This window comes from Mauremys reevesii, linkage group 3 (genome assembly GCF_016161935.1).
Source record: "Mauremys reevesii isolate NIE-2019 linkage group 3, ASM1616193v1, whole genome shotgun sequence".
Taxonomy (NCBI): domain Eukaryota; kingdom Metazoa; phylum Chordata; order Testudines; family Geoemydidae; genus Mauremys; species Mauremys reevesii.
Genome location: NC_052625.1, coordinates 65,526,965 through 65,550,326, shown reverse-complemented (window position 1 = coordinate 65,550,326; position 23,362 = coordinate 65,526,965). Strand labels below are relative to the sequence as shown.

General features: G+C 41.8%; 1 protein-coding gene across 8 annotated transcripts in view; it reads left to right on the top strand.

The window, feature by feature from the left end:
* Positions 1–23,362, top strand: part of LTBP1 (latent transforming growth factor beta binding protein 1) — a 336,620-nt gene that overhangs the window by 122,250 nt on the left and 191,008 nt on the right. For all 8 annotated transcript variants that reach the window (XM_039530237.1, XM_039530240.1, XM_039530238.1 and 5 more), the window contains 2 exons: positions 14,479–14,703; positions 19,028–19,305. In XM_039530237.1, coding sequence (XP_039386171.1) covers positions 14,479–14,703; positions 19,028–19,305 — 503 coding nt within the window. The remainder of the gene's footprint in view (positions 1–14,478; positions 14,704–19,027; positions 19,306–23,362) is intronic.

Sequence of the window (23,362 nt, the reverse complement as noted above, 5' to 3'; positions counted from 1 at the left end):
TAAAAATAATATATTTTTATTTTTAAAGTAAAAATAATCTCATTGTAGTCTTGGGTTTTACCACTGCTGGTAAAGAGAGTTTTTCCCCCCTGCAGAGTAATGCATGTAGAGGAACCAAAATCATCACTCTAAAGAGAACTGGATAACCATAGAGATTGGTCTAGAGAGACAGAACTGTTTCCCCTTTAGGTTACCAATTTGATTCCAGCTTCATATTAGTAGTGTAACCTTATGTTCAATGTCCTATATGAAATATGTAGGCTGTCTTGGCCTGGTTCCAAGAGTGCAGGTGGCCACCTCACAATTGACATTAATTGGTACCTTTATTGGTAGTCTCATCAGAGAGACCAGTGATTAAATTGGTATGAATGAGAGGTATCCCCTCCAGAAAAGGGGTTACAATTCATTTCATTTCAATACAGAAGTCTTGTACTGTCACTACCTGTGTTGATAACTCTTGATATGAGAGATGCTTACTTTCACATCACTGCTCGCTCTTCAGATTTGTGGTGGGCCACAACCTCTGTCACTACAGGGTATTCCCATTCAGCCTTGCAAATGCACCCAGAGTTGTCATGAAAGTGTTGTCTCTAGTAGCAGCACATCTCAGACAGGATGGTTCCACTATCTTCCTGTATCGGGATGACTGGCTTCTCACAGGCAAGGCACGTCCAGAAATCATAGCATCACTGCTCCATCTCCTAACATCCCTAGGAGTCTCTGTGAAAATAGAGAAGTCCACCCTGACTCTGACCCAGACAATAAATTCATAGGCGTGACCTTAGACTCAGTCAAGGCAAAGACTGATCTCCCTATGGACAGATTCCAAGCCATGGGCAGACTGGTAGATACACAACCTTCAGACATAGGGCTAGGTGGGCCTTGCACTCTTGAGTCATGTGGTGTCATGTACTTACCTAAAGCCATTTGTCAGACACCGCCTCTGCTGCCTACTGGCTTGCTTTCAAACAGGATATGTACCGAGCAAACACAGACTGAACATTGTAGTGACAATCTCCATCAACATAAGGACCTCTCTGACCTTGTGTGAGGATCCAACATAAGTGTGTGTGGGCATTCCTTTCCTGTATCGTCCTCCCAACAGGACAATAATCACAGATGCTTCTTTGTTAGGGTAGGAGGCTCACATGGGTGGTCACACAGCACTGGGCACTTCAACACCCTGGGAAACCATGATGCACATAAACCCGGAACTCAGAGCAGTCTGAGAAGCATACAGAGCCATTCTTACCATTAATCCAATCTCACTACATTCTCATAATGTCAGACAATATGGCAACCATATTCTACATAAACAGGGAGAGGCAAGATCCAATCCTATGTATGAGGAAGTGGTCAATCTGTGGAACTGGTATATCAAGAACCAGATCACCCTATCATCAGTGTACCTCCTAGGAACCCATAATTTACTGGCAGACAGCCTCAGCAGGTACATTATCACCAACCATGAATGGGAATTACACAGTTCAGTGGTGAACCCCTACCTGGGATCTTTTCATCTCTCAGACAAACAGGAAATGCAACACATACTGGTCCAGGGGAGTTCAGGACCAGTTCTCCAGGTGATGCTCTCCTACTTCCTTGGACAGACCGCCTAAACTATGCCTTTCCTCTTATCCCACTGCTTGCTTAAATACTGTGGAAGATTTGACATGACAGAGTATGAGTCATTCTCATCACGTCTAGATGGCCAAGGCAGTTCTGGTTTCCAGTTCCCCATGCACATGTCAGCTCAACTGCCAATCAGCATTCCTTTCCTTCCAGATCTTGTGACTCAAGAGAATGGCAAGATCAGATATCCCAACCCAGAAACTTTTTACCACACAGCTTGGTATTTGGATGGGCATTAGATTGAGAATGTTCCTGCTCCCACAATGTGTAAGCTGTCCTTACGAATAGTAGAAAGGGCTCTACGTGAAACTCTTACTTTGTCAAGTGGAAGCACTTCTCTGTCTGGGCCCAGTGGCTCTGTATATGTTTGGCACGTATACAGAAACAAAACGGCGTCTTCCACCTATGCACCTCACATACATGGTGCATTCAAGGTCATCCTGATGGCAGTGGAATCATGCCGGTGGGGCCAAGGAACTGGTGCTTGGAAAAAATCAGGATTGAATTTCTGGTAACTTCACTTTTTCTCCTGTATGTGCACTAGTGACTCTTCTTATACCTGATATAAAAGATCATGAGACGTAGGTTCCAATCCTGCAGTCTGATCCTTCTGGGTGCCCTGCACTCTAGCAGAATCCCATTGACTTCCAGTGGGACTCGACGAAGGCAATACAGTTCTTGCTTATGGATCAGATTGCAAGTTTGGGGCCCTCTCTTGGAAAATTCTTCTTTCTGAGCCAAACCCTATATGCCCTACTCACCTGAATAGCCCCAATAAGTTTAGTTAAACTTCTTACATGAGTAAGGATAAAAGGACCTGAGCCAATGTGTACTAGTTTATTTTGTCTTTCATACGGCCCAAACCCTATCAGTTTTCTGCCTATGATTAAGACACAGATCACATATCATTATTCAAAAGTAGATGGCTTCTATTTTCTAGTCTACACCTAATTTGTTACACATACACACATTGTTTACAGTAAAATGACACTATTCTCAGGTGACTTTGATCACTGGTCTACTTTTCAACAGCTCACAGATAGCTTAATTATTCACGGAGATCATGATTATCCCAGAAGTTGATCTTAATCCCATGGCTCTCTACTGAAGTTAGAGAATGTGTTTTAAATGGAGAATTTTATATTAAAGGGGGCAGGAGGGAAACTGGGATATAACATGCTTGAAGATACACTTTGGGTTAGTTTTGTATTTTATTTTTTTGTTTTTCTGCTTCTACAGATTATTTGAACAGAGGCTATCTCACTCACTACCATGCAGTGCAGATATAATACTACATTAAGTCACATCATAGTCATTGTTTCATCTGATTTTAATGTAATAAATGCCGTGTTATACGTTGAATGTTGAATACGGCTGATAGAGAAACTTGGAAAGGAGTAATGAAGAAGAATGTTCATTTTCAAATGGAAATATCAATAATAAAAAGGGGAACATTGGACATTTCAGGAGATTGGATAAGTTGCTTTTTGTTTTTGCTTGATTAAATGTATTTTTTTCAAGATTTGATCTAGAATTAAAATACGACTTTACTTTTTGAAAGAATATTCTCAAAAATAGTGCCAGGAAACTATAGTGGAGAGAAACTATATCTCTGTCTCTGAAAAAGCAAATAGGGAGATATTTTTAAATGTAGGAAATATGTTTTAAATTCATTTAATTTTATAAAATAACGTAATTATTGTTTACAAATAGTGATCATTATAATAGGGAAATATCTTCCAATTTTATTCCATTAATACATTAATCCACCCCTTTTAAAAGTATTTAAATTAATTGATCAGCAAATAGACACAAATACTGATTTTTTTGTAGGTGCCTCAGCATTTATTCAACTCCCTCTTGAGTGCCACAGTGTTTATGTGTGTCATGTGTCACTTTGTGTTTGTGAAGGAAGAAAAAAGTGACCAGAAAGAGAAGTCTTGTTTGTTTGAGAAGAATTCCACTAAAGCTACGTGCAAAGTCTCAGGATTACTTACAGCCATTTTTTGAGACTTAAATCCCAGTCATACAGATAGTTTCAGTGTAATTCCCACATGAAATTATTTACAAATCCATGCCGCACAGAGACTTCAGTGGGAATAGAGCTAGGTTAGCATACAGTGGTTTTCAAAATCCTACCCTCAAAGCTACGCCATTCTTTTCCTAAATCACCTCACATGATCATTCTTTATTAAAGTTTCCTCAGCTCAGGAAAGTAATGAGTGAAATTGATTGGGAGAAAAATTTAGATATAAAAATGTAAATGAAAATTCAGAATTCTTTAAGAAGAGTTTATTAGATGGCCAAAAAGCCATGATAACACAATCAGGAAAGAGGACAACTTTGGATCAAAGCCCATCCTGATTCAGTGGTGGTGAGGTGAAGGCAGCAATTAGACATGACATAAAGGAATATATAATATATAAATGGAAAAAAGGGAAATAGATAGAATTCAATATAAATTGGAAGTTATAATATGCAGAATATTGATAAGGGAAGCTAAAGACATTAGGAAAAAATCCACATCTGGCAGGGCTAAAGACAACAACAAGGAGTTTTTTTAAATCATATTAGGAACAAAAGAAATCCTAGCAATGGTGTTGACCTATTATGAGATGGAGATGGTAAAATAGTTAAGAATGCAGAAAAAGCAGTAGTAGTCAATAATTATTTCTGTTCTCTATTTGAATGAAGCAGGATGATGTATTTGTATTGCATGAGGACGATGCCATACTTTCCAGTCCATTAGTAACTAAAGAGTAAGTTAAACAGTATCTGCTAGTGATAAACGTTTTAATGTAGACCTGGATAATCTGCACACAAACGCCTAAAAGAGTTGGCTGTGGAGACCTCTGGTCTGCTGAGGTTAATTTTTTATAAATGTTGGAATATCAGGTAAATTCCAAAAGCCTGGAAGAGAGGTAATGTTATGCCAATATTCAGAAAGAGCAAGTGGAATGACTTGGATAACTATAGGCTAGTCAGTCTGAAATGAGCCCCAGGCTAAATAATGAAAAAGCTGATACGAGATTCAACTGATAAAGAACTAATAAATAGGAATAAAATTAATGTCATTCAACACAGTTTTAGGGAAAATAGGTCTTTTCAAACAACTCTGATTTCATTCTTTGATGAGATTAGAAGTTTAGTTGACAAAGGTAATTGCATAGATGTAATATACTTACATTTTTTGTAAAGGTTTTTTCTTAGTACCACACAACATTCTGATTCAAAAATTATCAATGGAGCACATGTTAAATGGGTTAAGAACTGGCTAACTGATGGATCACAAATAGTAGTTGTCAATGAGGATTCATCATCAGCTAGGGACTGATGGACTGGAAAGTACTTCATTATTCCCATGTTCCGAGTGGGGTTCTGCATGTATTATTACTAGACCTGATACTATTCAACCTTTACATCAATGATGTGGAGTTACATTTTTTCAGCACTGATTTTATATGTGCAGATGACACAAAATTTGGTGGAATGGTAAATAATGATGAGGACAGGGCAGTCATACAGGATGATTTGGGTCACTGGGGAACAATTTGTATAATGAGGGTGTTGAGACCCATTAAACCAAACTGTAAACTCTGTATATGATGGAAACCACTTCAAGCCAGGGGGTCCAGCAGCACCCCCACCCCCTCCGCACCCCTAGTTACAGTACGTATGCTGGGAAAGCTGAGCCCATTCAAACAAAATGCATTGAATACTGCCACACACAAAGTTCTATCTCTAGGAACAAGGAACTCAAGGCATATCTACAGAATGAGGGACTGTATCCTGGGAAGCAGTGACTGAAAAGGGTTTAGGGGTCATAGTGGACAAGCAACTCAACAGTAGCTCCCAGTGTGATGCAGTGGCAAAAAAGGCTAATGTAATACTTGGATGTATAAATAGGGATGTGGTGAGTAAAAGTCGGGAGGAAATTTTACCTCTGTCTATGGCATTGACCAATACTGGAATATGGCATACAGTTCTGGTGTGCACATTTTAAAAAAGAAGTTGAAAAATTGGAGAGGGGGCAGAAAAGAGCCAAAACATTTATTTGTGAGCTGGAGAAGATGCCTCACAGTGACAACCTCAATCTGTTTATCTTATCAAAAAGAAGATTGAGAGGTGATTTGATTACAGTGTCTAAGTATCTTCACCGGGGGAAATTCCCAAGTACAAAAGGGCTCTTTAATTTAGTGGAGAGAGGCATGACAAGAACCAGTGACTACTAGAAGATAAAGCCAAATTCAAATTAGAAAGAAGGCAAACATTTTTAACAATGAGGGTGAATACTCATGGAACAAACTACCAAAGGAAGTGATGGATTCTCCATCACTTGACATCTTCAAATCAAGATTGGATGCTTTTCTGGAAGATATACTTTAGTCAAACACAAGTTATTGGGCTTGCTGTAGGGGTATCTGGGTGAAATTTAATGGCTTGTGATATACAGAAGGTCAGATTAGATGACTTAATGTTTTCTTCTGGCCTTAAACTCTATGAATCTATGAAAATTCAACCAAATGTCGTTGATTTAGATTTTTTAAATGTAGCTCTCAAAGCTTGAGGTACATGTTCAAATTAATTTTAAAATACATACAAAATTTCTAGTTGACTTTCTGACTACATTAATTATCTTTTCCAATTTAGTGGCCCAAAACTTTCCCCTCAATCCACCCAACACCATTCAGCACACCTGTTAGAGAGAGCCTGGGAAAATAATTCATAGTTTGTTCGGAGAGTCGGCAGATTCTGCTGTACCATCAGTGGGTTAAAATGCCAAAGCCTCGGACCCTTTCTGATAACTTGCTGTCCTTACCCTCCTCACATTTAAATCTGGGAACTATTAGTTCATGTGCCTCAGCTGGCCTCAACCACCACAATATGACATGAGGAGAGAAGCAATTTACCATCTCCTTAAAATAATCCTTTCACTGAAGCCCAAAATCCCTGTCAAATTGTAAAGTTCAAGGTGATCTTTGGGGCAAAATAGCAGGTTCCACTCTTTGGGCTCCATGTTCACCTCTCAGTCATTAACAGAAACATGCTTGTATAAGGGGGAGTTCTGCATCTGTGGCATATTTTCCCGTTCCCTCAGCGCTGAAGTTTCAGGTCTTTGGAGGTGCGGGGAAAGGGAAAGAGGTAGCCCTCCTAAATTCTCCCCAACAGAGTCCTTGAGCCCAGGTATAGAAATGAAAATAGTGCAATACATTCTGAAAATATACATGGTTGCAATTGTAATAAGGCAGAGTTAAGGTTATGATGGTTGTTTAAATATGAGTCACTATCTTGTTTGGGAAATTTAGTCTTACTGCTGCATATCATGCATATCTAACATTTTGTTGCTTTTTTTTAACACTAACAGTCTTGAAGTATGATGTCTGCAGCTTTATCTTCACCTTTAGAGGGGTGTGGGGAGGTGCGGGGGGGGAACTAATAAGGGACACCACTCCTGATTGATGTAATCATCTTTCTTTTCTCCTATTTCCAGTGCAAAATTTAGAAAATAATTATTTTATCTATTTAAAATAATAACTTTCAAATGCCCAAAAAAGGTCTTTATATTTTAAAAAAATGATAAACTTGTTTCAGCACTGCTCTTTGTGGTTAATTCTCTTGCTTTGCTCTGCTGTTTTCTCTCTTAAAACAAGCATAATCATTACAAGACTAGCATCACAAAGCTTGTTGTATTTGACAATAATGTGTTTCCCTTAGCTGGATAAAACACAATACTGTGACATCAGTGTTTACCCATTTGAGACTGGGATTATTACTTTGTCAGCCCACTGGTAATAAACATCACTTAAATATGATGAAACGGATCATCAGCTGATATAAATCAGCAAAGCTCCAGTCAAGATATGCTGATTTACACTAGCTGAGAATCTAGCCCAATATCTATCCTCTTGTGCTTACCATATCAGCAGATTTAAAGTAGATTCCTTGTCTGAGTTTAGTCTGCTGCCCAAGAAAATGTTGTGATAGACTTTGTCTTTGTCCCTACTGGAAACATCTAAAGTACCTTCATGAACACTCTCCTAGTTTTAAGGATATATCTCTAATAGCAAATCATGGTGTTCAATGCTTATATTCTCTTTTGAACAGCTTCTTGTTATAATTTGTGTAATCCTTCTGTCAGGTGGTTAATGGAAGCAAAAAGGGCTGGTTTCAGTAAATGTAGGGTCCCTCTTCACCAATAATGTAACTGGTTTGAGCCGCCAACCTAGAAACCAGAGAAAACTAAATGAACCCTCTTGGGGTACAAACAGAACTTCCCCACTCGCAAGCACTCTGAGACTAGACAAGTAAGGAAATCTTTATTAGTGGAAAGGGAACATAGTCATTAACTTGAGAAAATACAGAAACAGAATATATATGTGAATAAAGAGTAAAATGCTCCTTTCCAGTAACTTTGACAGTAGTCCATCTCATTCCCTTCCCACTGCCAGTGAGAATGTCCCACAAGAAATAGTCCATTGGCTGCCCCACTTCCCCCATCCACCAAACCCCACTCACTGTTTGGATCAGAGAGTAGCAGTAGTCAGAATTGTAGGTAGATAGCCTATGCAAACAAAGCTCTCTATTGTAGCACTTTCCCCTTTTCGCCAATAGATGGGATACAGAGCTTTTTCCCCCTCTGGTGCTTCTGGCCATTGGGCTTATATTAGGAAAAAATGTTTACTTCCAATACTAATATTTTTGTTATATATTCACCTTTAAAAATAACCATCTAGGTACTGCATTAAAACATCTCTCAGAAAAAGAGTTTTGTCTATGGGTATGTTTTCACAGTAATCAGAAGCACAGTTGCAGCACATGTAAACATACCCGAACTAGCTCAAGGAACAAAAGCAGAGAAGCCACAGCAGCACAGACTTCTGCACAGGCTAGCTGCTCTTGAATACATGCCTAGGATTCCAGGCAAGCTTGTACAGACTATGCTGAAGTTCCTGCTGCCATGACTTCACTGCTATTGTTGTTTGATCTAGCTGGATCAAAGCTAGATTGAGTATATCTACACGTGCTGCAATCACACCTCTGATTGCTGCATAGACATACCATTTGTATGGATTTGGGGATAAATACATTGGTGAGTCTAGAGATTAATGTACCATTAAATTGGTGCAATTTACTATTCCTTCTGTTCTCCCCTCTCCATCTCCATGATCAGTGTTTGTAACGAGACATGCTTAGACTCTGTTAGACTTACATAAATTCATTCCTACTCACCAACCTGTACCAACCTCCACCTCCATACCCATCATTTCTGAATTTGAGCCATTAGTCTAAGGACTTGGCTACACTTGCGAGTTAGTGCACATTAAAACAGCCCCGGGTGCACTAGCTCACTCCCCGTCCACACTGGCAAGGCACGTAGAGCTCTCTGACTCCGCAGCTAGAGCGCTCCCGCTGCTCCAATTCAGCGAGAGGAATAACGTTTGCTGTGCCTTGGCTACAACTCCTGGGTGTCAGTGTGGACGAGGTGTTGCATTACTGCGCTCTGATCAGCCTCTGGAAATGTCCCATAATCTCCTTAAGTCAAGTGGCCACTCTTATCATTGTTTTAAATCACTGTAGGAATGCAGATATGCCCTTTGAAAGCTCTGTTTCTGACAGCCGGCTGCTTATCTGCTCCGAGACAAAGCAACCATTAGTGTGGAATGCTATGTGTGAGAGAGAGAGGCGGGGGGAAGGGGGAGGTCTGCTGCTGTCTGAACTTACAAGACAGCATGCTCTCAGCCACCCCAAAAACCCACTCTCTCTCCCCACATACACACAACACACTCCCTGTCACACTCCACTCCCCTCTCCCCCCCGCATTTGAAAAGCACTAAGCAGTCATTTGCATGCCGGGATAGCTGCCCATAACTCACCTCTCCCAATGCTGCTGCTGCAAGTGCCGCAAAAGTGGCAACGCCAGTGCGCAGAGTTGGCATCGAGGTTTGTTGCATGGGTTGGTTCCTGAGCTAGAGTTACTATGGTACCCATGCAACAAACCTTGATGCCAACTCTGCCCACATATCTACACCAGTAACACCATCACAGGACCTAACCAGATCAGCCACACCATCACCGGTTCATTCACCTGCACGTCCACCAATGTAATATATGCCATCATATGCCAGCAATGCCCCTCTGCTATGTACATCGGCCAAACTGGACAGTCTCTAAGGAAAAGGATAAATGGACACAAATCAAACATTAGGAATGGCAATATACAAAAACCTGTAGGAGAACACTTCAACCTCCCTGGCCACACAATAGCAGATTTTAAGGTGGCCATTCTACAACAAAAAAACTTTAGGACCAGACTTCAAAGAGAAACTGCTGAGCTCCAGTTCATCTGCAAATTTAACACCATCAGCTTAGGACTAAACAAAGACTGTGAATGGCTTGCCAATTACAGAACCAGTTTCTCCTCCCTTGGTTTTCACACCTCAGCTGCTGGAACAGGGCCCCATCCTCCCTGATTGATCTAACCTCGTTATCTCTAGCTTGCTTCTTGCTTGCTTATATATACACACCTGCCCCTGGAAATTTCCACTGCTTGCATCCGAAGAAGTGGGTATTCACCCACGAAAGCTCATGCTGCAAAACTTCTGTTAGTCTATAAGGTGCCACAGGATTCTTTGCTGCTTCTACTTTAATTTAAACACCAAGGAGCCAGAAGGTATAAATTACACCTAGTTAGACTATCATGTAATCAGAAAATGGGAATAGGCTTTGAATATAAAGGAATATTGGACCACCATACACATCACCTCTGACTTTGGTCTTTTGTCTAAAAATGTCTGGTATGTAAAGAATTTGAGTTAGAGGAACTTAGTGTGCACTGATTTGTCACTTCTGTTAAAACAAGTGTCTCTTCCAGTCTATGACAAATTGCATTCATTGTATTTCTGTACTACTCCCTGTGCTTTTTAAGTGCTTAGCAAATTTTCCTAATACAGGAGAAAGAATTACAGGCCTCCATCTCTGCATATATATTAGTGCTGGACAATTTGGAACCCTCAGAAAAAAATCTGCTAGTTTCTGATACATCCAGTGGAAATACTATTTTTAATTAAAAGTATTGCAGTTTTCTTGAGAGAGCCTGCCCTGTGCATTTTATGCAAAGGATCTGGGATTAAGTACTTCTATAGGTGACTAAATTTGAGTGGTTGTTAACTTGTAAAAAGAAAAGGCAAAGATTAATGGGGAAGTGCAGGGCATTAGCTTATATGTGTATTTGGAGAGGGACAAGAGGGGATGGGACAGCTTTTTTGACAGCCATCTTCAGCTGATTCTTTGTTACAGGCAAGGAGTTTCCATCCACGTTTAGGGCTTGATTAGATAAGTATGGGCTATTTTCTGAGGATTAGGAGGAATTAGGTCCCAGGAATGTGGTTTGTTGCACATTATTTTGATTGGATTAAAAATTTCAAACTTGACTACGGTATTAAGTTTACTTGGAACTCTTTAGAGGAGTTTAGAGCCATGAAAACAAATTATATGATGTAATTGCAGTGACAAACTAGGTCTCAATTGTTTCATACCTTCCATGCTCCCGATTCCAGCCCCTTTGCTTTGCAAGTTATGCCCACAGCAACTTTACCAGGATTTGTCTTGCAAATACTAAAGATCTCCTGGGCCAGCTTTCTCTTTCTATCACTTGTCCTGACTCACTAAGACACAAGATGGAGGGGTCTCACCAAATCTTCTATGACTGGCTGATTTTGAACTGTGATTGCCCAGCCAGAGCACTTACTAGCACTCACAGAAATCAAAGCCAATTACTAATTAACCACTGGAGGATCAGGAGAGTATTTTTAATTTTTGCCCATTCCCCAACCCAGTTTTAAATGAAACCAGGTACCTTTTAAAATGATAGATTCATTTATGAATCTAGCACAAATCTTGATTTGCTCCATCCCATAGTGATGGATCATTAATAGATGTTGGACAGTTTTGGCACCTAACTTGGTATGTGTATATTTTGAAACAGGTAGTTTATTTTGCAAATTAGTCTCTCTTTCTCTCTTCTTTTCCCCCTTGCTTGTGGGTTGTCTTTATACTCCTATTCCTCCACATTGTTGTTATTAGACTATAAATAGCTAGGTGATTCCATCATTACAGTGAAGGTTTTCCTTTCCTTCAAATACAATTATAACAATGAGCCCAGGGATAAACAGATTATAGTTTCAAGAGAACCTTTGTCTGGATGCTGCTCATCGGTGTTTACGCAAAAAACTCAATGTTTTGTTTAACTTCCTTAAGCTTAATGGCAAAATAAAAAAAAAAGTGTTTGACCAGAACGTGAGCTGTTCAAACAAACACTGGCTTCAAAATCAATTTATATTTGCAGAGGTCTCTTCCCCAGGGCACTTCGCTCTTTATTAACCTGTATTTCCCAGATGGTTGAAAAAGAAGAGGCCAGAGTAGCCGTTTTCTTTCTGCTGCTCCTAAGTACCTCTTGTCCTTTTGAGTCCACTTTATCCATATGATAATCCTGTCATTCCAACTCTGCAGAAATTACAGCAGCAGAACTGGGCAGCCTAAGTCACACAAAAAAAATTAATTAACCAACAATTTAAGATGAGAGTCCAGAATCTACTCTCTGTTAGACTAGTCTCAATCTAGAATAGCTCAGTTGACTTCAGAGGAGTTACTACAGATGTACTCTGGTTTAACTGAGAGATGAATTTGCCCCATTATTTCATTACCTAAAGAGACAAGAATGACAGGTTTCTTATGGTTTAGGAGCGCCTCAGAGAGAATACTGGTTCCCACTTTCTGGTTTCCTAGACTGCCTCTCTGCTGATGCAGCCTTACATAGAATTGTATTTGGAATTTTTCACTGTACTCCCTTGTGATCTAAAACCAATATCACATTAACATTGCACACACTGCCTCATTGTTGCAAAATATTTTCGGAAGAGTTATTACTTGTGCAAGAACTCAAACATGATTCTATTTTAGGCCCCAATCCTGCAAAGGGATCAGAACATACAGAAACCTGGGGTCCCTCTGATGTCATGCTATTGCACTAGAAGTGTTAATTTTTGTCTGCTCACAGAGAAGCTGGTTTTTTAAGAAATGCCAAAAACCTTTAAGAGGAAAAGCAATTTTGTGTGTTTCAGTCCCTGCTCAAATCAGAAACATTTCTCCTTCCTCTGAAATGACTACTTTTCTGTAAAGACTGCTGTTTTTTCCAGCTAAGCCACAACAACAGATTGCTGGTACACACCATAAGGCATGGGTTAAAGCAGTCAGTATTCTGAAAGCTGCTAGATCTTTTTATGCTCATTTATAGTGCTACAGTTTGTAGTCCTTTTATAATCCGTTCCTATAAAATGAAAATGAGATAAGCAGACAACAATTATTAAATATATATTTGTATAATAGAATGGAAAAACATTTTAGATTGTTTACATTTGTATGTAGATATAGTAATATCTATCCAGTGATTAGGCAAACAAGTTCCAAATCCTGTCAATATAATGTGGTTATACTTCTGCTAAGAGCCAATCCAATTGCTTATTTTTCCAATTCATTTTATACTCCAAATGAATTACGCAGCTCAGTTGGAACTCCTGAGACTTCTAAATCTCCTAGTTTATCTTGTTACAACACACAACATGCACATTCTTTTTCCAGTACTGACCTTTTATAGTAGCTCTAAGATAGCCATATGCAATGGTTGTCAAAAGATTACACCACTTGGGTTAGTACGGACAATGTACACATACAACCTGCCACACTCTGTGGCTTTCAAGTTACTTTGTAATTCAATACAATCAAACAGTTTAAATCTAGCAAAATATCAAGACGTAAAAAGAAAAATTATGGCTTACAAGTGAATGCTATATTATCTCTCCAAGAATCTTATAGTTATGTAAAAAGAATAACACAAATGGCTTTAGCTTATCCTCAGCAACATCATTTTGTATTTTCTGCATGGTTTAGTTTCTGAAAGTTTTTACAATACAGCTAAATTATAGTAGATTCTAAAACACTGTGCTATATTTTTAGAATGGAATGAACCTCAGATATAAAAGACCACTTATTGTTAAATATTCACTTATGGCTTGGGGACTTAATCTTGCACTTAATATTAATATTTTCTATGTTTGATCTGATAAATTATATAGACACGAAAGTACAAGTTGGCACAGAAATAATCAGCCATAGGTAGGTGTTTATGTAGGTGCTAAAATATTTTTATAACTTGGAACTTAATGTTTCTTAGATTATTGGAATAAAACGAATTGGCATTTTAATTATCCTAATGGATGGTTATAAATATTGGCTCATGTCAGAAAAATATATATATAAAGCTACCTTGAATAGGAGACAGATTTTCAAAGAACAACCAGATCACATGAGGGAAATGGGAAATTCACCCCCAGCATTGTCTGATCTGGCAGGGTTTTATCCCTCTCTCCAGAGGGGGCACAGGCCTCACAGTTTTCAGAAAGAGCTATGTTTTCCAGGAAGTGGTACCCACACACAGGGGTTTACACAAGGGATGCTTCTAAACCTAGCATTCTTTTTGTCATATGGTGAAATATAATCAATTAGGTTCCTAAGGAAGAAATACACACACTGTACTTGATGTGAAGAGAGCCAAACACATGAACCACACAGAGGTAATAAGCAGAGTGCTTGGCCCTGCCACTAAGCAAGTAAAAACCTGTCTCAAATGGACAGCAATTCCACAAATGTCAGAAAAAGGAAGGCCCAGATATCTCCCTTCTCTACTGCTATCAGTAGCACCATTATGTATCATCAGATAGTGCTAAAAATAATCACAGGTGAAGAGAAATTAACAACATCTCTGTATTTTTCTGGTTTTTTGTCTTTCAGTTATTTGTCACCTTCCGTGCATGAATGGTGGCCAGTGCAGTTCTAGAGATAAATGCCAGTGCCCTCCTAATTATACTGGTAAACTCTGTCAAATCCCAGCGAAGAATGCCAATACTCCAAAACTTTACCATCAACCACAGCAGGCAAGCAAGACCATTGGATCACATGTCATCCACTCTACACATACTTTACCACTGACTATGCCCGGACAGCAAGGAGTAAAAGGTAACTTTTTTTTCTCTCGTGGATGCTTGTCCCTTTGGAGCTAGTTTTACTTTCGAATTGTGGCTGTCAGACCAGTAATGATAACGACATCTGTCTACACAGTTTGAATCTAGATACCACAGCTTGACTCCAGAGCCTACCCGAATGATTGGAAGTTATTTTCCTTAGATGGTTGGAATAATAAGAAACACAGTGTTATTGAAATGAGTTTGATAAGGTAATTTTACTTTAATTCATGGTAGAATTTAGTCCAGATCACAGAATTAAAAAGGGTGCCACGTTCTTTGGTATAACAAAGTTCTCTCCTGTCAGGTGCATAGCCAGATTTCACATGGGAAAAGGACTGAAGACATTGTTCCAGTATGCAGTCTGTAATTTACCTGTGACTGTTAAAGTGGCAAGTTATTAAGTTCCCACTAGTATGAGACAGAGAGTGGTTGCCTTCCAACATAATTAACTTGATGTTAAAATGAAAACAGAATCCATGTTTACCCTTACAATTTACCTCTCACTCTCAGTGAACTGTTGTATGCCTAGGTTGTTTGTTTTTTGTTTGTGATCCTTTTAACTTACAGAGGCCAGGATATGGATCATAAATATCACTTCAGGAGTTTGAGAGAATTTCAGTTAAATACAACAATATTTCCAGTAAGGTTGATGAAATCACAGATAAGGTGCTACTGCTGTCTAAACACTGAAAAGTATTTATTTAAAAACAAGATGAATCTGAGAAGAAAACCAGTAATCTTGCCCAAACTAAGAGATCAGAGTCACTTTCAGCCTGCTAGCTGCAACTGACGAGTTGATGATTCTTGACATTGTTTGATAAAAAATGAACTCAGAGGATTATTTATCAGTCTGTTTCATCCATGTTTATTTCTGTTTTTGTGGAGAGTCCCACAGTTAAATTCCACAGTTCAGTAATTTAACACTAATTTTTTGTTTGTTTGAATAACCAACCTGATTTTGACTGTAGTTGGTAACGTACAGCCAACTTTTCCATGTTGTTGCAACTGAATTAATAAATTTTAAAAATAATTTTCTGTTGGGATTAAACGTTCACATTTACTTCCTGAATCACTTTGCTAAAAACAAACCCAACTTAATTGTATCTTTATGGCAGGTATAATCTAACTTAATAACTATTATCAAAAGAGGCAACAGCTGTGTAAGAGATACAAGTAGTCATCTACTTGGAAACATTAGAATGAGAAGGTTCTCTTAAGCTCCATTCCATTCTTCAGTAAATCAGACTCTGCAGGACTGCTACCCAATCCATTGGAAAACAGGTTATTTTACCAGTGTGGAAATACTAAACCTTATCTTGGGCTACGAAAATTACTTTGAACTTTTCTTTTAAACAAGAGGATCAAACTGCCATATTCTTAATGTGACCAAGGCTTATTACTGTGAGCATTGCACGAGAGGTTAAGATATGCTGTATGAAATGGTGACCCATAAAGAAGAATAGTTCTTTTTATGTTTGGCCATAGTCATCCTTCAGATTGAATGTACAGGTAACTAGCTTGAAAAGTACAGCAAATTTCTTACTCATGTGAGGAATTTTCCTACCCCTTTGGAAGGAAGCTCCCCATCAAGGTCATCACCTGTCCCATTGCCTTTGCCTGCCATTTCCATCTCCAAGTGAGGACATCGACCAACTGGAAGAGGAATGCTCCTTTTCTGGATAAGAGGAAGAAATATATCATCCGTAAGAGACTGGCAGAAAGCAAAGTTTAAGAGTGCAGCTAAACAGGAATCGAAGACCTGAAGAAAGAGGGTCTTGGGGATAAACATTACCTGGGAGGAAGCACTTACATCTTGATTTGTCACAGTCTTGATAGGGTGACCAGATGTCCCGATTTTATAGGGACAGTCCCGATTTTTGGATCTTTTTCTTATATAGGCTCCTATTACCCCCCACACTCTGCCCTGATTTTTCACACTTGCTGTCTGGTCACCCTACAGTCTTGAATTGGCTGAAATCCCTAGCAGAGCTAGATGGACTTATAGAAGCCGGCAAGGCACCTAAGTCAACATCAGCCTGCTGAGAACTGTTGAGTCAGAAAGAAGCCACAATACTAGCCTGAAAGGAGTGTCCACTCGCAATGTATTCATGTAAGTGAACCAGTTTTGTTTGCCAGGAATAGCCATGTTCTGTTGTCTTCCTTATGTAGTGCAAAATGACATTAAAATAATTGTATCAATTCCTAGTCAAAAGATTTTCCTGAGAGAGGGCTTACCTTTTTTCTTCTGGCAATATTTTCCCCTTTCCCTGTGTGCCTTGACTACAACTGACCTCTTATAGTATTAAGAAGTTCTGACTTTCTGATACCGAATGGGGAATTAAAAACCAGCAAAGCTGTGGAGGCATACTTTCTGGGTTCCCATCAGCTATTTCCTGGGAACTCTGCCTAGCCTAAAGCTGTGGCTTCTCAGACTTAAAAAGAAAGCAGTGCAATAACTTGTACTACAAGGCTGCTTCTTTTAAGCAAGATAGACTGGATACACTGAAAATGCCTGTCACAGGGTACTCTAGAGAAAAAGAGGTGGAAAAGCAAACATAATTTCATTACCAAAAAAACCACCCCAGACTAAACTAACTAAGCCTTGTGGGAATTAAAGAGTTTTAGCAAAGAAACATTTAACCATAAAGAAGAGTTGCTGCGTCTGCTGGAGACAGGAAAACAGCTAAGCAGGATTAGCTAACATCCTTTATAGAGATAGCAGTGTGACAAGACTTTTGTGTGTTCTTAACTCCTTATGATGGTTTGATAGGGGAGTTATATCCACTTGTCTGACTGGCCTTAGGAGTGCATTAGAGGAAAGTATATTTAACAGATGCTGAAAATATCCCAGATACAAAGACTAAATATTGAATTCTAACATTCAAGTGGTAATGAAGCCATTTAACAGGCATTTGCCAACCCCCAGGTATATACTGTCAGTTTCTGAATTTATATACAAAAATAGTTATGCATTACTGTAATGTTTACTCACAACATGTTATTCTACAGGACCTTAATTTAAAACTTGCTTTAAAAATATTTCATTAGTGTGTTGCTGAAGATTATAAAATGACATCTCTAAAAAAAAATCCTTGAATAGGTTTTTAGATGCACAATCTGTGTATTCATCTTTAGTCTTATATGCTTGGATTTTCAGACATAATTTTTTTAATAAATCCTTAAAAAGACCACCCTTATCTAAAATACACGTGCAAGCCTGGGCTGTGGTTGGGCATACGGGCACCAGTTTAATAATACTGCATAGGGCCCCATAAATCCTAAAGACGACCCTGTGGGTGGCACACAGGGATGGTTATTTCTTGTTCTCCTTCTCTTCCCCTTGGAAAGCTTTAGAGTTTTGCAGGAGAGAGAATCCCTCCCCTCTTTGATGTTCCTAAGTAACTGTCTATAAGAGTATTCACCTTCTTTGATTTTTAACTTGTAAAATGTAAGGAGTTGAGTCTATTCTTAGAGAGTTACTCTAACTGTGAATTCTTAAAGTGGATTTAAGAATAGATTTAAAGATACACCAAGATTTTATAAAAATAATATTTAAAATAGGTTAAGAACCCAAATCAATAAAGGGTTTGGATTATGAGACTGGTTTAATATCCATGAAATTCCATTGGTTTTAACAGAATTACTCCTGATTCACATTGGAATAAGTGAGTGGAAGTTCTGAACCTATGTGCACAGACTTAAAACTACAACTCCATTCAAAAACCAAGTATTTGAAAAGCAGTCCCTCCTTATTTGACAAATCCTTAATTCAAAGTTCAATGAAGGGCATGGTTTTTTTCAGATGGTTGGGAGGTCATCAGTGGTTCCCTGGGCAAATTCAGGACTTGGCTGGTCTACCAAGGTGAAATGATAAACTCTGAATCTTTCTCTATGTTCCAAAGAGAGAGAATGGATTTGAAAAATAGAACAACATTTACTGAATATCCAAAAATAACATAGTAGAGTTTGAATTCTGGGACTTAGAATGGGAATTTTTTTTACACAGTCTGACCACAAGTATTAATGTCACACCAGCCGGCTGGACACCTACCTTACACTGTAGTCTTTAACATTGTTTTCTGTAGAGTCTTACTTTTCTGTACAAAGAGTTTGAAATCTCTTCCATTCTAAACCACACGCTATACAGTTTAACTTTTTTCTATATTTGGGCTTTATGTATATTTTTTTCATTTTTTAGGCTCTAATATATACATTTTAATGTAAACATTAATACTAAAGAACTGTTGAAGACAGGTATTTCCGTTTAACATCTGTTCTCGCTATTTTTTGTTTGTTTATTCTTCCAATTATTTTAGTGAAGTTCCCCCCTAATGTAGTGAATATCCATGTGAAACATCCCCCTGAGGCCTCAGTACAATTCCATCAAGTTTCAAGAATTGACAGCACATCAGCAGGACAGAAAGTGAAAGTACCCCAGCCAGGACATCCCCAGGTCTCTTATCAAGGTGTTCCATATCACAAGACCCAGAAAGGATATTCTACTTACCCACATCAGCAACCCATTCCTCATGTGTTTCCTGTTTCTGCTAAAACTCAGCTTGGGCGCTGCTTCCAGGAGACTATTGGGACACAGGTAAGAAATATTTGCAAATATTTTTTGAGATGGGAAGCTTTAAAGCAGTATTATACAACACTGAAAAAATGTTTCATCAATCAGCAAAGAACATACCAGCATTTTTTTCCCCCAAAAGAGATCTCACCTCACACTGACTGTAGAGCTTTGTTTTGAAAAATAGTGCTAATAGTTCACACCTCCTGCTCTTCTCTGAGCAAGGGCCTTCTCCTGCTGCACATCAGTGTCCTTGAAATAGGGCTTTCAGGTGATGTATATAGCTGGGTCCCCTTTCTCCCTTTACTGGATGCTTTTCAAAAATAAGAACAGGTGGTTCTCTCCTCATCAAATGGCTGCAGCTTCAGCAAGCTACAAGGAGTGTCTTCAATGGTTCATCCTCTCTTCTCCTTAAACAGCTGTTTTCAGAAGGAGCAGTAGATTTGTCTCAAGTGCCCACTCTCTTCAGGGGGCTGCCATCTCCTTTGACATTTTTTCCTCTTAATCTGCAGCAGCCACGTATGTTTTTCAATAACGTAGGCCTGGTGGGTTGTGACTGCTGGATTGTGGTGTTGGGAGTGTGTCATGAAAGGCAATCATTAAAGCACTGAAAATTTTGTTCTATCTAAAATAAACAATCTTGCTCCCCCACCACCCACACACCCTTACTCCTCAAGGTCCAGTATTCTCTCTCAACCTCTCAAAACATACCCACAAATAAATTATTTAGGCTTAGTGTTGTTACCATTGATACATTTTTATTAGGGCTGTAATTAATCGCAGTTAACTCACACGATTAACTCAAAAAATTAATCATGATTAATCGCATTTATAACAATAGAATACCAAATGAAAAAATTATTGAATATTATTGGATGGTTTTCTACATTTTCAATATTGTATTCTGTGTTGTAATTGAAATCAAAGTGCACAGTGCTCACTTTATATTATTTTTATTACAAATATATGTACTGTAAAATGATAAAAAAAATAGTATTTTTCGGTTCACCTCACACAAGTACTGAAGTGCAATCTCTTTATCATGAAAGTGTAACTTCTTCTTCGAGTGATTGCTTCTATGCATTCCAGTCAGGTGTGCGCGCCTTGCGTGCACGGCTCTTCGGAACATTTTTACCCTAGCAACTCCGGTGGGCCGGCTGGCGCCCCCTGGAGTGGCGCCGCTATGGCGCCTGTTATATACCCCAGCCGGCCCGTCCGCTCCTCAGTTCCTTCTTACCGCCCGTGACGGCCAGTTGGAACTGTGGAGTGCTCTCTGTCCTCCACAACCCTAGCTCTCGCTACTTTTTCGTGTATATAGTTCGTTTAGTGATTAGTATAGATAGTTTCTGTTAGTTAGTTTGTTTTTAGGATAAGGTTAAGGGGGGTTTCCCCTCCCTTTCCTCCCCTGGTGCGGGCTCATGCCCAAGGCACCGGGCTTTAAGCCCTGTGCATCTTGCCAGCGGCCTATGCCAGTAGGGGCACCGAGACTCCGCGACCGGCACTGAAGGCCCGGCACCGCTCCCTGTCGCCATCAAGGAAGCGCAAGCCGGCGAAAGCGGGTGCCAAGCCCCACGCTGAGGGCCCAGCAGCCAAGACAATTGCGCCACCTGCGGTCCCCGCTGTGGCTGTGCACAGGACGTGCACTGGGCCGTTGACTCCGGCGCCGCAAGGGCCGTCGAGTCCGGCACCGCCATGCTCGAGCTCCGGCTGCCATCAACGCCAGAGACTTTCTCCATGGCGCGCGAGCTCATAGAGCTCACAGAGGCACCGAGCCCCCGGCACCGCCGATGCGGGCTGTCGTTTCGGCGGGAAAGCCGGCAATGATGATCCGGCCGCCCTCTCCGGACAGACGGCACGGACGACGGTCCCGGTCACGTTCCCGGTCCCGCCGCAGGTCACCGTCCCGTCGCTCGAGATCTCGGCACCGCTCGCCATCACGGTACCGGTCGCCGTCCCGACGCCGGTCGCAGTCCCGGTACCGTTCGACATCGCGGTACTGGTTGCACTCCCGGCGTCGCTCCAGGTCCCGATCGCCTTCGCGTCGGCACCGACGGAGGTCTGCTTCCCGGCACCATTCCCGGCACCGCGACTCGCGTAGCCGCTCCCGGCGCCGCAGGTCCGGATCCCGGTCGAGCTCCCGGCACCGGTCGAGCTCCCGGCACCGCAGCGGACGTTGGTCTCGGTCACCATCCTGGTACCGTGCAGACCGGCACCGATCCTCGGCACCGTCCGGGGACAGACTGCCTCATTCGACGGCGCAATCCGTCAGCGCCTCGGCGCCTCCATGGCCATCCCGCCCCGCGTCGGTTGCTTCCGGGGCAGACAGTAACGGGCACCTGCCACCCCATAAGGCCAGCCTCAGGGGGCACAGCAGTGGGGCTTCTGGGTTCCCTGGGCCCAGTATGAGACTCAGGGGGTGCCGTTCCCTCCAAAAGCCCCTGCCTCCGAGCGCAGGGTACCAGAGGCGACCGTCAGCCGACCGGCCCCTTCGTCACCGGGCGCGGTTTCCATACCGCCTGACCCCCAGAGGCACACGCAACCCGACCCAGCCGACGAGCAGTCAGCAGGTCCATCGACGGAGGCTGTCGTCCAGGGCTTGTCCTCGTCGTCCTCACCTGACGAGGCGGTGGCCGGAGCATCTGCCAAGGATCCTCCGCCGATAGACCTAAGGGCGCACCAAGACCTGCTTCGCCGCGTGGCGACGGCCATGGCTCTCCCCGTGGCGGAGGTCCAGGAGGACGAGGACCCCATAACAAATGTCGTTGGAGCGGAGGCTCCAGTGCGCGTGGCATTACCGTTCGTTCGGACGATACAAAAGAACGCCACCACACTCTGGCAGACGCCTGCGTCCATCCCTCCTACGGCCCGTGGGGTTGAGCGCAAGTACTCAGTCCCCCCCATGGGCTAGGAGTATCTGTATACTCACCCGACCCCGGACTCGTTGGTCGTTCAGTCGGTCAATGACAGGGAGAGGCATGGTCAACCTGCCCCTGCGCCAAAGTCGAAGGACGCGAATGGACCTGTTAGGCCGCAAGGTCTACTCGGGTGGCAGCCTGCAACTTCGCATCGCCAACCAGATGGTCCTCCTCGCCAGGTACGTGTATGACATCATGGCGTCCCTGGCGAAATTTACAGAGCTCCTACCAACAGCCTCCCGCCAGGAGTTCTCCGCATTGTTGGAGGAGGGGAAGAAATTGTCCAGGTCCTTCATCCAGGCCGCCCTTGACTCTGCAGACTCGGGAGCTCGGACCTTGGCCTCAGGGGTGACGATGCGGCGCATATCCTGGCTGCAGTCCTCCACCCTGCCACCGGAGGTGCAGTATACGTTACAGGACCTGCCCTTTGACACTCAGGGTCTTTTCTCCGAGAAAACTGATTCCCGGATCCAGACCCTGAAGGACGGTCGCATCGCCATCCGCACCCTCGGGATGCACACACCGGCTCCGCAGCGCAGGTCCTTCCGGCAACAACCCTCCCGGTCTTTCCCTCAACAGCGGTACCGCCCGTACAACAGCAGGCGACCAGGCCAGAATCGCCATCATCCATCCGGCAACAGGCGCAACCAGGCCCAGGCCCCTTCCAAGGCCCCGCAAGGCTCCAAGCAGGCCTTTTGATGGGACGCCCGAGGACGGCCCATCAGTCTCTCCACCGGATCCTACCCTTTTGTTTCGCAACCGCCTCTCCCATTTCTTTTCGGCGTGGTCCCATATAACTACGGACAACTGGGTGCTCCAAACAATCCAGTCGGGATACCGCCTTCAATTTGTTTTGCCCCCCCCTTCCCACCCACCCTCCCTGTCCCTCTTCAGGGACCCCTCTCACGAGCAATTCCTCTTACAAGAGGTCCAGACTCTGTTGAGTGTGGGTGCCATAGAGGCAGTGCCTCAAGACAGGCGGGGCAGGGGATTCTATTCCCATTATTTTCTCATCCCCAAAGCGAAAGGAGGGCTACGTCCTATCCTGGACCTTCGCGAGCTAAACAAATATCTGCTCAAGCCCAAGTTTCGCATGGTCACCCTGGGGACCATCATTCCCTCTCTGGATCCGGGAGACTGGTTTGCCGCCCTCGACGTGAAGGACG